Source organism: Danio aesculapii, chromosome 23 (assembly GCF_903798145.1).
Source record: "Danio aesculapii chromosome 23, fDanAes4.1, whole genome shotgun sequence".
NCBI lineage: Eukaryota > Metazoa > Chordata > Actinopteri > Cypriniformes > Danionidae > Danio > Danio aesculapii.
The window spans coordinates 43967785-43981908 of record NC_079457.1 but is presented as its reverse complement, the minus strand read 5'-3'; the positions used below and the strand labels follow the sequence as shown (position 1 = coordinate 43981908).

Sequence of the window (14124 nt, the reverse complement as noted above, 5' to 3'; positions counted from 1 at the left end):
TCCAATTTGTCTCAGCATGGATCAACGTTTATCCTTTCCTCATCATCCTTTTTCTCATTGCTTTTATTAAAGATGATTATTCAATAATGAATTAAGTTAACACATTGCTTAATATAGAAATGTTCAGCATTTGCCTGCATCTGCCTGTCTCTTTGTAACTATTTTCAGGAGCCACCAAACTAGGTCAGAGGTCATGGAGACCTCGAGTGGAACTGAAGGGCTGAGGACTGGAAACAATTGTTTCTATTGTTGTTTCTATGAGTTAATACTATCTAAAATGTCTAAAGTGATTTTGTTATTTTTATAATTAATTATTTTAAGTGGTTTAAAATAATAAATGGATAATAAATAAAATCCACAAATTTTTAAGTGGTAACTTTTTATTCAAGATAGACTTTGTGTAATAAAGATATAACTGCCTGAATGTAGATTATACCGGTTTTTAACCAGTTTTGATAAAGACGGCTGAGAGTACACTCAGCCTTGAAAAAAAAACAGATTCTACTTTTAAGTGTGTGTGTTCAATTTGATTGTGGATTCGTTTCACAGGTCTGGAGTCTGCTCTAAACAGTCTAGTGGATGTCTGACATTTATATGCTTAAGATATTGTTTAGAATTGTCCACACACACCCACATGGACATTTTCCTAGTCTATCTGCGTTTTAACCAAGGTTACAACACCTATATGTATGACGCAGTTAATGACGTTATGTAGAGTTCATGTGTTGCTACATGATTGCAATTGGCATCCTATTGCTTCAAGTTGCCTGTTGCTAGTCCAGTCTGTTTTCAATAAAGTTCAATCAAGTCTCAATAAAGTTGTTGAGCCGCACTGGTGTGTCTGCCTTGTTTATGCATAAATGCTGAATAAACACCTGCCACAGCTGCCAGTGTGGTACCGAGAAGGTAGAAATTCTTGTTTTAATTAATCAAAATTTGACTCATGACACGGAATCAACCGTACACAGCAAAATTCTAAAATGTGCAAGTCCAATGACAAGTTGATGGCGAGGCAAGTCTGAGTTTATTCATAGTTACATTATTATTAACTCCTGGCTTGAGTTAGTGTTATTAATTTTTAGTCCGGCCTGTTTTATCAGGGGTCGCCACAGTGGAATGAACCACCAATTACTCTGGCACATGTTTTAAAATGCAGATGACCTTCCAGCCACAACCCAGCACAATTGAGTGCACAACACCCAGTGCTGGAACACACCCACCCACTGTTATTATCCAATTCACCTAAACCGCGTGTCTTTGGACTGTTGGGGGAACAAGAGCACACGTGGGATGCCATGCAAACCCAGAGAGAACAAGTATAAAAAAAATCTATTAAACATTTTTTTTACAAGATCAATAAAAGATCACACTTTATTTTGATGGTCCGTTTGTTGAATTTAAGTTACATTGCATCTACAGGGTGGGCCATTTATATGGATACACCTTAATAAAATGGGAATGGTTGGTGATATTAACGTCCTGTTTGTGGCACATTAGTATATGTGAGGGGGCTCATGAAAGAATAAAGTTACGTTAAAACCAAGCACACCATCGTTTTTCTTGTGAAATTCCCAATAAGTTTGATGTGTCACATGACCCTCTTCCTATTGAAAAAACTAAAGTTGGATCCAAGATGGCGACTTCAAAATGGCCACCATGGTCACAACCCATCTTGAAAAGTTTTCCTCCTCACATATACTAATGTGCCACAAACAGGACGTTAATATCACCAACCATTCCCATTTTATTAAGGTGTATCCAGATAAATGGCCCACCCTGTACATGCTTTCTCATTAGATTATAAGTAGACTGTTAGGTTGGGGTTAGTGTACGTTGACATGTACTTGCAAAGTTTCTCATAGTCAGTTAAATGTCTGTTGAAGACGCAGTATCAGACAGATATTAAGCAGACAGTCTACTAATACTCAAATGGATTATCAAAATAAACTGTTACCAAAAAAATTTAAATATGGCAACAATTCGGTGCTGAAGCAATCAGAATGCCATAACTCTTTCGGCTACCTGCATTCTCTAGAGCCTAAAAGAAGGTATCTGGCCACAGAGAATGCACCACTCTAACATCCAATTGGTTCACAGCCAGAATCCCTGGATTGTTTCTGCAAGAAAAACACGAGGATAAAACATGTCTGTGAAGCTGCAAATCAGACACACAGGGCACATCTCTATCTGTCCTAAACTGATTTAGATTTAAAAAATGACAAAACACAATCAGTAAACAGTTTCATCCAGTGCTTCACATACCTGGGGCTGTAATCAATGTTTTCTGGTGCATCAAATAATTAAGGTTACATAAGGGCCAGTGTATGATTTCAGTTTTTCATGTTTTAAAGCATATGAAAATGATGTCAAGTATGCACACTACAAACACTAGTATTACTTTTGCACATATTGCATGAGTAAAAGCAATTCAACTCACTGTTACATGAGTAAAAGTAAACAGTCAACTGAATTATTGACCTTTTCATACAAACATTCAATACATTCATACATATTTATACATTTTGCCAGAGGAGAATTGGTCACCTCGACTGAGCCTATGGCTTCTCCTGTTTGTTCTTCACTTCCATCAATTGGTATAGCTTTAGTTCCTTGCCACTGTCAAGGCTTGCTTGCTTGGGGCTGGTGGAGCTGCTCTTCAGTTGATCGACCTTCAATAGTGACATACTAAACTGAACTGAACTAGTTTTTAAATTAACTAGACTTCTCAAATTCAGAATTTTAAAATTCTTACTATCAACATTTGCTGGAATATTTTTATGGCCTTTAATTTTCTTGTCTCCATCTATGGTAAGCTGCTTTGACACAATCTACTTTGTAAAATAACTGTCTAAATTAATACATTTTCACTATTAATATGCAAATAGTTGGCAAAATGAGATCCCATCCATGATGCATACATGCATTTAAGTGCATATGACATTTGAGAGCAGCTTACAAAAATGATTGTTATTTATTTCTCACTTGTTCCGAATCAGTTTGATTTTCTTTTGTCTGCTAAGGATGAAAGAATATATTTTCAAGAATTTTGGAAACCAGTACTCCTATGACTGGCATTGTATCTCAATAGTTACAGTTGAAGTCAAAATTATTCGCCCTCATGAGATTTTTTTTCCTTTTCAAATATTTCCCAAATGATGTTTAACAGAGCAAGGAAGTTTTCACAGTATTTCCTACAGTATTTTTTCCTATGGAGAAAGTCTTATTTGTTTTATTTTGGCTAGAATAAAAGCAGTTTTAATTTTCAAAAATTAATTTTAAAAAACAATTTAAGGTCAATATTATTAGCCCCTTAAGCAATATTTTTTCGATTGTCTACATAAACCATTGTTAGACAATAATTTGCCCAACTGCCCTAACTTGTCTAATAAAACTAAATAAACTAGTTTTGCCTTTAAATTGCACTTCATGCAGAATAGTTCTGTTATTATATATAATAATTCAGGAGGGCTAATGATTCTAAATTCAACTGTGTGTACTGGTTTTCAACATTCTTTCAGATGTCTTTTTTCAGCAGAAAGGCAGTAATGGTGGTTTCAACAGAACAAAAGAAGCATACTTGTAATCACTTTAGAATGAGTAAATTGTGAGTAAATTTTTAATGAAGTGGGGGAAACTGAATCCAATTAGCTTTTTCTCTCTCTCTCTCTACGTGGGCCCAGTAGTGCACAACACAATGACATTTCTAAGGGCAAACATTAAGGTCCAATCCCAATTCTACCCCTTACCCCTACCCCTTGCTTTGCGCGTTCACATCAAGGGGTAGGGGTGTCCCAATTCTCTTTAGCTTGAAGGCATAGGGCTAAGGGGAAGGGGTAAGGGAAGGCCTTTGAACGAAGATTTTTCAGGACCACACTCGAAACCAAGGGGTAAGAAAATTTCCCAGAATACACCAGTCACAATGGCAGTATTGCTGAACCCGGAAGGAAGGAGATCCATAAATTAGTATTGTTTTGTCATTATTAAGAATTTTGACAACAAACAAACATATGTTTTAATATATCCATAACCGCTTTCGCGTTTTACCATCTTGCTTAAATATAAGTAAAGCGCTAAATTTCGTGATCAATAATTCATAATAATAACTCCTATACAGCTGTCCCACAACATTCGGTCACTCGATGACACTTGAAAACCCTGTGAGAAAAGTCTAGTGGCTGAGAATGATCTTTTTACAGTGTCTGCTGTAACGTTAGTGTTGCTTTTGTGTGTTTACATAGATGAATATGGCCATAAATGTAAATAAACGATGTAAATGCACAGTACAGTTACGATCTTATTGCACCACATTAGATGGTTATGATAACATAATATAAGCCTTCATTTGATTTCTTGAAGATAAATACCAAAAATGAAAGCAACTGGAATAACTACAGCAGTCGCATTTGTCTGATCTCATATGAAGCAAGAGATCGTGATGACATATGATGACATCATGGGTAGGGGTACAAAACTAGAATTGGGATTGAGCCTAAGCTCATAACACACTGGAAATGTTCCCGACCACTAGGTGGCAGATGTTTCACAAACGAGCAAACGAGTGGTTGCGCATCTCATGGGTATTCGCTCATTTCACAGAAGTTGCAGACGAATACGGCCTGAGGTAAAACCCACTTCTTGCTTCTTGGTAGCAATGTATTGTAACAAATTTATTGTGGTGTCTGGAAATAATTGCTGTTCCAGTCTGTAACTCGCCATTCAACCAGAAGTAATCAGTGTTCCACTGCCACCTAGTGGTTGGGAGCATTTCCATTGCGTAGGTTAATGTTTGCTTTTTAAAAGGTCATTGAGTTGTGAGCTTAATGCTTTTTGAAATGTTGGGTTGTGCATTACTGGGCCACCATACCTGCCTGCCCCTTAATGAAGAAATGCTATATATACACTGTAACAGTGCGTAAATGAATTAAAATGAGAACCCACATCAGTTCTAAATGTGACATCACCAGTCTGGAGCAATGTAGTTTAAGTACTTTAGAGCAACCTCAAATCCTAGAAAACAAGCCTAAAAGCAGAATAAAAACAAAAAAGACAATCAAGAGTAGAACACTTCAAAACATTTCAACACTCATTTAAGTATTCATGGACTGCATATTGATCTGGTACAGAATGCACAGAAAATGCCTGTGAAAACTTGTTCTTTTTTTTCTGACACATAATGTGCTTTGGTCATTAAAAAAAATCTTGCTATTAAAAAAATAAAGTGTTACTAAAAACTAAATGTAAACCTAAATGGACATTGACACAGTGACCAACTGATGTGTATGTGCTCATAAATCCAAAAATTCTAAATGGAATTTCAGTTTGACAACTGGCCTAAATATTTGTTAATTGACTTTATTTGTTATTGACTTTACAAAATATGTTGATAGCATGGGTGTGTTTACTCACCGCATTAGCAGGAAATGCTCGTAACATAACTGCGCTTAAGCCTTTGTAGAGTGCCTGAGCTCCTTCCTCCTTTACCAGTGTTCTTAACACATGTCTTACACCTTGGTAACGCCCATCTGTGGCTGCAGGACAAAACAGATGGATTACTTTTACTAATTTAATTAAAAAAATTTGTTCTGCAATGCTGGCAACACACTGGTCTGCATATATTTTTTACTCTTCTTCGGAGATTAAATCTGCTATTTATTATGAATACTGATGAAATCAGCTGCATTCCTATATATTACAGTTTTATTACTAATATTAGTTATTGTTACTGTACAACAAGAGCACATTTTGTGGAGGAAGCATTTGGGAACAGTACTGTAACTACAAACACTGACAATTGAGCTTACAATAAATAGTCAATATTACATAAAGTCTGCGCTGTGGCCTGCCAGTAAGTAGGTGGACGATGGTAGTTTAGGTGAGGATCGAACCTGGGTTACTTGGACTCAAAGCTGAAGCATTTGCCAGCTGAGCTAACACTTCAACAGATGATTCTAAGCACAGAAGATTAAAGGTGCTGTAAGCAAGTTTTTGACTCTTCTAAAGCAGAAAAATACCATAATAAGTTTGCAGATATTTAAGAAACATTTTAAGTTTCTGAAAAACAAGTTTATCTGAAAAACAATGCTAAAGTCAGTTATTTCTACTTTGAAATGTGCATTCTGTGTTGGAATGTCTGTCTTTTTATGTCTGTTTTGGTCTCTTTTACCTCTCTTTAACCTTTTACCCAATTATATTTCAGCTCTCTGGGTTGCTTTCATGGAAAACAGATTTTGTTTCATTTCAGTTTTGAAGACTCCACCATCCTCTAAAATGAGACGCAGATTCAGTTATAAAAATCCACATGAGGTGATTTTTAATTAGTAAATAATATACATATTACATATGTAAACATTACCCGAGCAAGTTACATTGTAACACAGTGTCCTAACAACACACAATGCAACATGGCAGAAACATTAAAATACCAAAGTCATTCAGAAGCACAGAATAGTGCACTGCACGCTAACAAAATTGTGAAGTTTAGAATCTAATTAATACACATTAAAAAATGCTGAGTGACTGATAGTTGTTGGTTTGTAGTAAGTCAAAGTTTTAACTTTCACTTTAAACTAAGTTATTATATTACTATATACTGTATATAACTATATTTCATTTTCAAGATCTGAGGTAAACTATGGCCCATTCCAAATTCTACCCCTTTGCCCTTCATCTTACCCCTACCCCTCGTTTTGCAAACAGGGCAAAGAACAGGTGTTCTGACTTGAGTGGTGGCACACTGTAAAGTGGAGGAAAAAAGTGTTCTGACGGATGTAGAGAAAAAGGAGTGTGGAGAATGCATGAAATTAGACATGGAAGCACCTCCTGCTGGTCAGGAGGAGGAATGCAGCTTGCAGAGGAGTCCTTACAGAAGGTCCCTGGTAAAAGTCTATTTAACCCTCCTGTTGACTTACAGGACTTTTTTCTTTGGTGACTTTTTCTAAAATCAACTCAACATAAAAGATAAAAATATTTTCTATTTTCAGATGTTCATGAAGGCTGTACACATTTAGGATACAACAATTTAGTCCCGCCAGCTATAAAACCATTTTTACACCACAAAAACTACTGGCACACACACACACACACACACACATGCACACTCCAACTCCCACTCACCACTAAAACTCTAAAGAGGTGTAGTGAAGGCAACAGGTCATTTTTGACCCGAAAGACAAATGGTGTATACAGAATTCTAGGACAACATAAAAAAAGGAGATTGGAAAATGTTTAGTCTTTTGTATTTCAAACACATAAATACAAAAGACTGTGCAGGAAACATGTTTCAGCTTTAACATAGTTTTATAGCGCACCTTTAATATATTCTAGATCAACATATTGATTTAAACCAGAGGTGTCCAAACTCAATCCTGGAGGGCCGGTGTCCTGCAGATTTTAGCTCCAACTTGCCTCAACACACCTGCAAGGATGTTTCTAGAAAGCCTGATAAGAGCTTGGTTGAGTCCAGAACTGCATACTTCCATACTATATAGCACGCTAAAATCAGTATGCAAGCTGAGTACTATGTCTGAATTAATAGAATTCGAAAATCAGTATGCGAGAAGTACCTGGATGACTTACTCCTTTCAGCGAGATTCTGAAGTGCGCATCATGCATGCTGTGCTATCCTATGATGCCCCAAGAGAGAATTCATGAATGGGTGTGAAGCAACGCAACTGACGCAGGTAGGTCACGTGACCATGACAAAATGGCTGATTTAGTACGTCTGAATTCCATTCATACTGCTCATATTCATACTGTATAGAAGGTACTTTTCTAACGGCCGAGTAGTACGTTTAAATTCAGATGCAGTACCTACTGAGTAGTAGGCGGTTTCGGACGCAGCCCTTGATTAGCTAGCCCAGGTGTGTCTGATTGGGGTTGGAACTAAACTTTGCAGGACACCGCAGCCCTCCAGGACCGAGTTTGGGAACCCCTGATTTAAACACATTGGGCTCTATTTTAACGATAGGCACAAAGTCTAAAGCGCATGGCCCAAAGGCATTATGCACATGTCTGAATCCTCTTTTTCTATTCTAAGGACGGAAAAATATGCTTTGTGCCGCTGCACATGGTCTAACACGGTTGTGCTTATTCTCTTAATGAGTTATGGGTGTGTTTTGAGAATAAACCAATCAGAGTATCATCTCCCACTCCCTTTGAGAATCAGTTGGTGTCATGGCGCGTTTGTTATTTACATGGCGGACTTTGTAAGTGCAAAAAAAGCACTTAACAACTTTTAGTGAATTGCTGGCATAAATCACTGACAATTGCAAACATTTAAAAACATAAGTCGACATTGTATCACATTCTGAAGAAATGTCTATTATGTCGCCATACCTGTTTGGTAGTTTGACTTGAGCACATCTGCAGGTAGAGCAATTAGCCAGTTTATCATGCCAGCAATCCCACCAGCAAGAAGAACTCTGGATGTGCTGAGGTGATGAACACTTGGAAAAGGATACATACATTTTAGCTTTAAATCCTCATATTATTTATAATCAGAACAAACTAGTGACACTTACCATTCTCCATCAGGGGTCAGATAGTGTTTTAAGTAGTCATATGTTAGAAAGTATATACCATTTGAGGGCACATCTAAATAAATCAAACAGAAAATTAATGTTAGTATTTATCAATTCAATTCATCTTAATTTCTTTAGTGCTTTTTATTTCTGTAGCCTTGTCAACACACATAGCTGCAATCCTTAACGCACACAGAGCAACAGCTATGAAAACACTATTTCACCTGTAGTATACACTCCATTGACCTGCATTTGCTTACATCTCAAGGATTACAAGGAGTCTTTTCCAAAGATAGTGGAGCTACAAATGCCTAATCATCACCGTAGCAGCAGATTCAAAACAGGACTAACTGTGAATCTGTGCATATTGCCCATTCATAAAAATGTACACAATCTACGTAAGCTTTCCGTGACTAAAATAGTTTTAAAACATACCTGTCTAAAAGAAACACTGCAAACATGGTGTCATTCTTCTGATCGGGGTTTTAAACTGCATATGTCGTTATACTGGGTTATAATCACACGATGAAACGTGAAATGCATTAAACGTTGTAAGCGTAGTAGTGCTGTATGTTCGGCCTACTTTTTTCCTTCTATATACTACGGCGATTGGCTGACTTAAGGAGTATGACAGAGCTGGACATGAGGCTGCCTGATCGTCTAAGCACAGCAAACAGCGCATTATTGCATTCGTTACCACAGTAACACAATGAAACTCTCTTTGAGATCAAAGTTCCCATGATTATACTTTATTTAAAGTTTTTCTAGCTGGAGTTTACCTTATCTTGCTGAAGTTTATTGCCGTTTCTCTTTACTTCAAAGCGCATCATTATGCACATGGAATGTATGCTGCAAACACACTTACAGCATACAGCTGAAGAGCTCTATTTATACACTAATACTACAAACCTTGTCAATCTGCACTGAATTACAGGACTATGTCATAATTCATGTCTATTTGCTCTAAAAGTGTCGGAACCAAACAATATCTACATATTTGGTTACATCTAAAGTGAATGATGATGATAATGGGTGCTGGTCTTACACTGAATACAAATCTGTATTCATTTCCTTCTTGTGCTGAGCACAAAAGAAGATATATTAATAAGAATGTGGGTGATTAAAGAGCTGCTGGCTGTTGATAGCAGGAAAAAAATACTCGAAGTCAGAATGGAGCAGCAAATGTCGGGCTATACTGATTCTTCAAAGTAGCTGATGTTTAACAAAAGAAGAAGAAGAAAAAATGAACAACTTAAGAGTGAGTAATTATGACAATTTATATTTTTGGGTCAACTATCCCTTTAATGTTAATAAAACAACAAAACGTGCTAAATACTTCTACTGTGAGTGAAAAATAAACCACATTTTTTTTTGTATATTATGTGTATTTGTAATGTAAATCTTTGCCATTAAAAAAATATTGATAATTACTTGTAATTTAGGTATCTCAGTGATTCATTAAGGCTAAAGGCATTAAAACATTTCTTATTGCATTTTCTGATAAGTTTGTTAAACTGTTTGAAAAAGAGGATGATTGGATGTTTAAGTTGAGCTGTGTTTTGTGGTCTTTAAGGGAGAAAAAAGTGATGTAAAGTTAGGCATACTACAGAATTTCAGTGTTTCTATAGGCTGTGTGATAAAATATATATTACATCATAAATATCTAACATAATTCCTTTCAAATGTAACAAAATTAGACAGTTAATACTAGCAGACTAGGCAGTAGTGGAAGTATACCTGCAACAGAGGGGCACAGTGAAGCAGGAGAAGATGTTGAGGAATTTTAAACATCTTCCCAAACGTGTTTTGATTTTACGTTTGGTTATTTAAATGATCAGATTCTTCAATTTCCTAGACAGTGGCCTATGTAATACTAGTGTGTGAGTGAAAAAGATTTTTTTTTCTCAGGTGCGTCGGTTTAACCAGCAGGTGTAAATTCCACCACAAACAATCCTATAGGACACACTGATATATAAATATATCAGTCACAGAACACAAGAAAGGCCATTCTTCTATCATTTTAATATAACATATTAATAATGGAATCAAACTATTTTAGGATGTTTATTTTAAACTTGTGGCCTAGCTGGAGGAAAACTGAGGTCCTTGAGTGAGAATCCCTTGTCTAAAGCTCCTAGTTATTTTTGTTCACTCACAATTGGATCTTTTCTTCTAGTTCGTATTTATTTACTGTTGTTTTGTTAGTTGCTCTTTTTTTTTTAACTGTTTGTTAATAAAATTAAATTTATTACAATTGTGTCTTGTGTGTTGATAATAAAGTAAGGGGTTCAACAAATTGATCTCAACAATTTTTCAGAAAACTGACCTGATCAACCAACCACTTAGCTTAAGACAGTATAGAGAAAGTGTTTGGCTGATGTACTTATAAACTAGCCCAATGGCTAGGCTAAAATTTTATTTTTAAATTTAACACAGTGATTTGGGTTGTCTATCAAAGTTTGAGTGGAAACAATCAATGATATTTGAAAGTGTACAGTGCACACACCTCTGATTAAAGTAAGAACAGTTCCCTTGTAGACACTGCAAATGCCCTGTTGTTTATAAAGTCTGACAGCACAATCCAATGGTCCAGTATACTTCATTCGACTGGCCAAGGGCGGGATCTAAAATACATATATAACACAATACTAACAGTTCAATTCAGAATTATTAGCCCCCCTGAATTATTAGCCCCTGTTTATTTTTTTTCCCAAATTTCTGTTTAACGGAGAGAAGATTTCTTCAACACATTTCTAAACATAATAGTTTTAATAACTCATTTCTAATAACTGATTTATTTTATCTTTGTCATGATGACAGTAAATAATATTTTACGAGATATTTTTCAGATCACTTCTATACAGCTTAAAGTGACATTTAAAGGCTTAACTAGGTTAATTAGGCTAACTAGGCAGGTTAGGATAATTAGGCAAGTCATTGTATAATGGTGGTTTGTTCTGTAGACCATCTGAAAAAATATAGCTTATAAGGGCTAATAATTTTGACCTTAAAATGATTTTTTTTTTAAATTAAACTGCTTTTATTTTAGCCAAAATAAAACAAATAAAACTTTCTCCAGAAGAAAAATATTATAAAAAACACTGTGATTTCCTCTGTTTAACATCATTTGGAAAATATTTAAAAAAGAAAAAAAAATTCAAAGGGGGGCTAATAATTCTGACTTCAACTGTCTGTACCTATACAATACAGATATAACACAAACAATAAATAAAAATGTATAGCACACTGGAATTTATCATTTTGGTGTGTCAGTTGATAACAAGCTGATTTATTGTGCACGACAAACCGACCAGCTTCACTAACAGACGCGCATAAGAAGGACATTTAGATTGGCAAAAACATACACACTGGCCTCTGGTGGATGTACGAGAAATGAGAAAACGACGCAGTAAATATTGGAGATTGTGAAAAATTCTTAAAAACTGAAAACAAAACAGCACACTAAGCTCAGGGTATATATTTCTCGGTTCTCAAAAATGTAGTCCTGGGCACATATCTCAAACAAGCTGGGTTTTAATAATAACGTTTTTTTGTTTTACTTTTGTGCGTAATTTAGACAAATAAATTTCTCTTCTTGTGCTGCCGACAAGACATTGTGGGTGTTTCAACGAAAACTGGGATCAAATTTGGACAAACAACTGAAGTGTTACAATTAACGATATAAATGATTCTTGAAATTACACATTAACCCTAGGGTTGACCCAAATTTGCAACCCAGCAGTTTTAGCCTTGTTAATAGTGAATGAAAGTCAAGTGTCCCATTACAATGTGGACATAGATGAAGACATAGGTGATGTAACAATTGTCCAAAGAACTTATTTATGAGTCTTTTTTGCCATATTTATGGTATTCATACTTTGGATTCAATGTGCATACACATTAGCATATTGCCCTACCTGAAGTAAACACTTGATTCTCTCTCCTGGGGCCACGATCACAGTGGTGAACACCCCTGCCAGCATCCCAGCCAAGTAGATCTGTGTATACCTGACAGAAGTTGAGTTAAGGCCATAAAGTAAGTAAAAGTAGAAGGCTGTTGTTGTTGTCTGTATTTCATTTCTTAATGAAAACAGTGTGAGCAAATCTGCTGTCTGCCGCAAAATGAAGACAAACACTGTAGCTTCATTAACCAACACAATCTCACAGCAACTTTTTGATTTAGTGGCTAATTCATATGAATTCGTACGATCTAATTCGTACAATTTAGTACGATTTGCTCATCCCCAAATGACGGTTGGGTTTAGGGGTGGGGTTAGGTGCCACGCCTCCTTTTTAAAATCGTACAATTTTGTACGACTGAACTCATACGAATTTGTACGAATTAGCCATCAAACTGACAAAGCGTAAAATACTTACGTTTTCTCAGATCAGGCTGTCATTAACACTACAGACTTTTAAATTATGTCGCATAATATACATTTTCATAAACTTAACATTTTCAGTAGATTTTAGATTTTGATTTCAAATATAATGCAAATAAAGTAATATTAAGATAGTTAGGTATATGGAGGACAGGAAGCTTCTTTTACTAAAACAAATTCCCTAAATGTTCTCTTTCTGGTACTGCCCTTAATATGTGCAACAAGGTTAAATACTTGAGACATGCTATAACTGATGACCTGATGATAGGGACATTTACACACAGTGTTGTATGATGTACACTTAAGCTAATATGCTGATGTGTAAATTCAGTGTGTGTTCAGGAGAGCATGTTGCTGTTTTTAGAGCATGTTGTAGACTGAGTTACAGTTTCTAAATACTACAGTGCTGAGCTGTAAATATTTGATGCTGTGGATTGTGTTATTTATTTAATTGTATATAATTGTCTTGTCTTGTATTATCACAAATTGTATTTGTCTTTTAATAAACTTGGAACCAGGAAATAAAGTTGATGATGATAATTAACACCTCTGTATAATCCAATTATCAACAATCATCAAACGTACTCTCCCCTGTACTAACGTTATTGGTACAGTTGGGTCACGTTGCAGAAGTTCCTTTCCCAGTCCAAAGCCAAAGAAATTCAAAGCCATCATTGGAGTTACACCAGCTAGTGGAGCCCCCATTCCTTTATACAAGCCAAATATTCCCTGTAGACATACAAACAGGAGTAAAACATAGATTAGGACAGAGAAAATGTATGTTAAAGGTGATGGTTCACCCAAAAATAAAAATTCAGCTATTATTATCCCTTTATTTGTTTCAAATGTTTACAAGTTTCTTTCTTCTGTCAAATGCAAAAGAAGAGATTTTCGAAAATGTTGGAAACCAGTTACTATTGACTTTCAAAGTGTTTGTTTTTGCTTCTATAGAAGACAATTGTACTGAGGTTTTCATCTTTCGTAATAATATGTTTTTTTAGTGTGTGTTCAACAAAAAATGACACTCATAAAAGTTTGGAACCACTTGAGGAAGAGTAAATAGTGAGATTTTTGGCTAAACTATCCTTAATAATAATGAAATAATAAAATTAATGAAATCACTAGTTCTTTTGAAACATTTTAATAAAATAAAAAGTTTCATGTTAGCGTGCAGGCTGCAGGTTATTAAAATAAATTAGTTTTTAAACAACTTAAATGGGGTG

General features: G+C 35.6%; 1 protein-coding gene across 3 annotated transcripts in view; it reads right to left on the bottom strand.

Moving 5' to 3' along the window:
- Positions 1-378: 378 nt before the first annotated feature.
- si:dkey-150i13.2 (mitochondrial carnitine/acylcarnitine carrier protein) overlaps positions 379-14124 on the bottom strand; it is a 15394-nt gene continuing 1648 nt past the window's right edge. The window contains exons 3-10 of one of the 3 annotated variants that reach the window (XR_008835901.1): positions 13503-13630; positions 12437-12527; positions 11026-11143; positions 8520-8592; positions 8335-8444; positions 5407-5528; positions 2545-5020; positions 379-2117 (exon numbers count right to left, since the gene is read on the bottom strand). Coding sequence is in view for 2 of the 3 variants with exons in the window: in XM_056449951.1 (XP_056305926.1) it covers positions 4958-5020; positions 5407-5528; positions 8335-8444; positions 8520-8592; positions 11026-11143; positions 12437-12527; positions 13503-13630 (705 nt within the window). In the remaining variant the exon portion in view is untranslated. Of the gene's footprint in view, positions 5021-5406; positions 5529-8334; positions 8445-8519; positions 8593-11025; positions 11144-12436; positions 12528-13502; positions 13631-14124 lie in introns of all 3 variants that reach the window. The other 2 variants (XM_056449951.1, XM_056449949.1) reach the window with 2 other exon arrangements.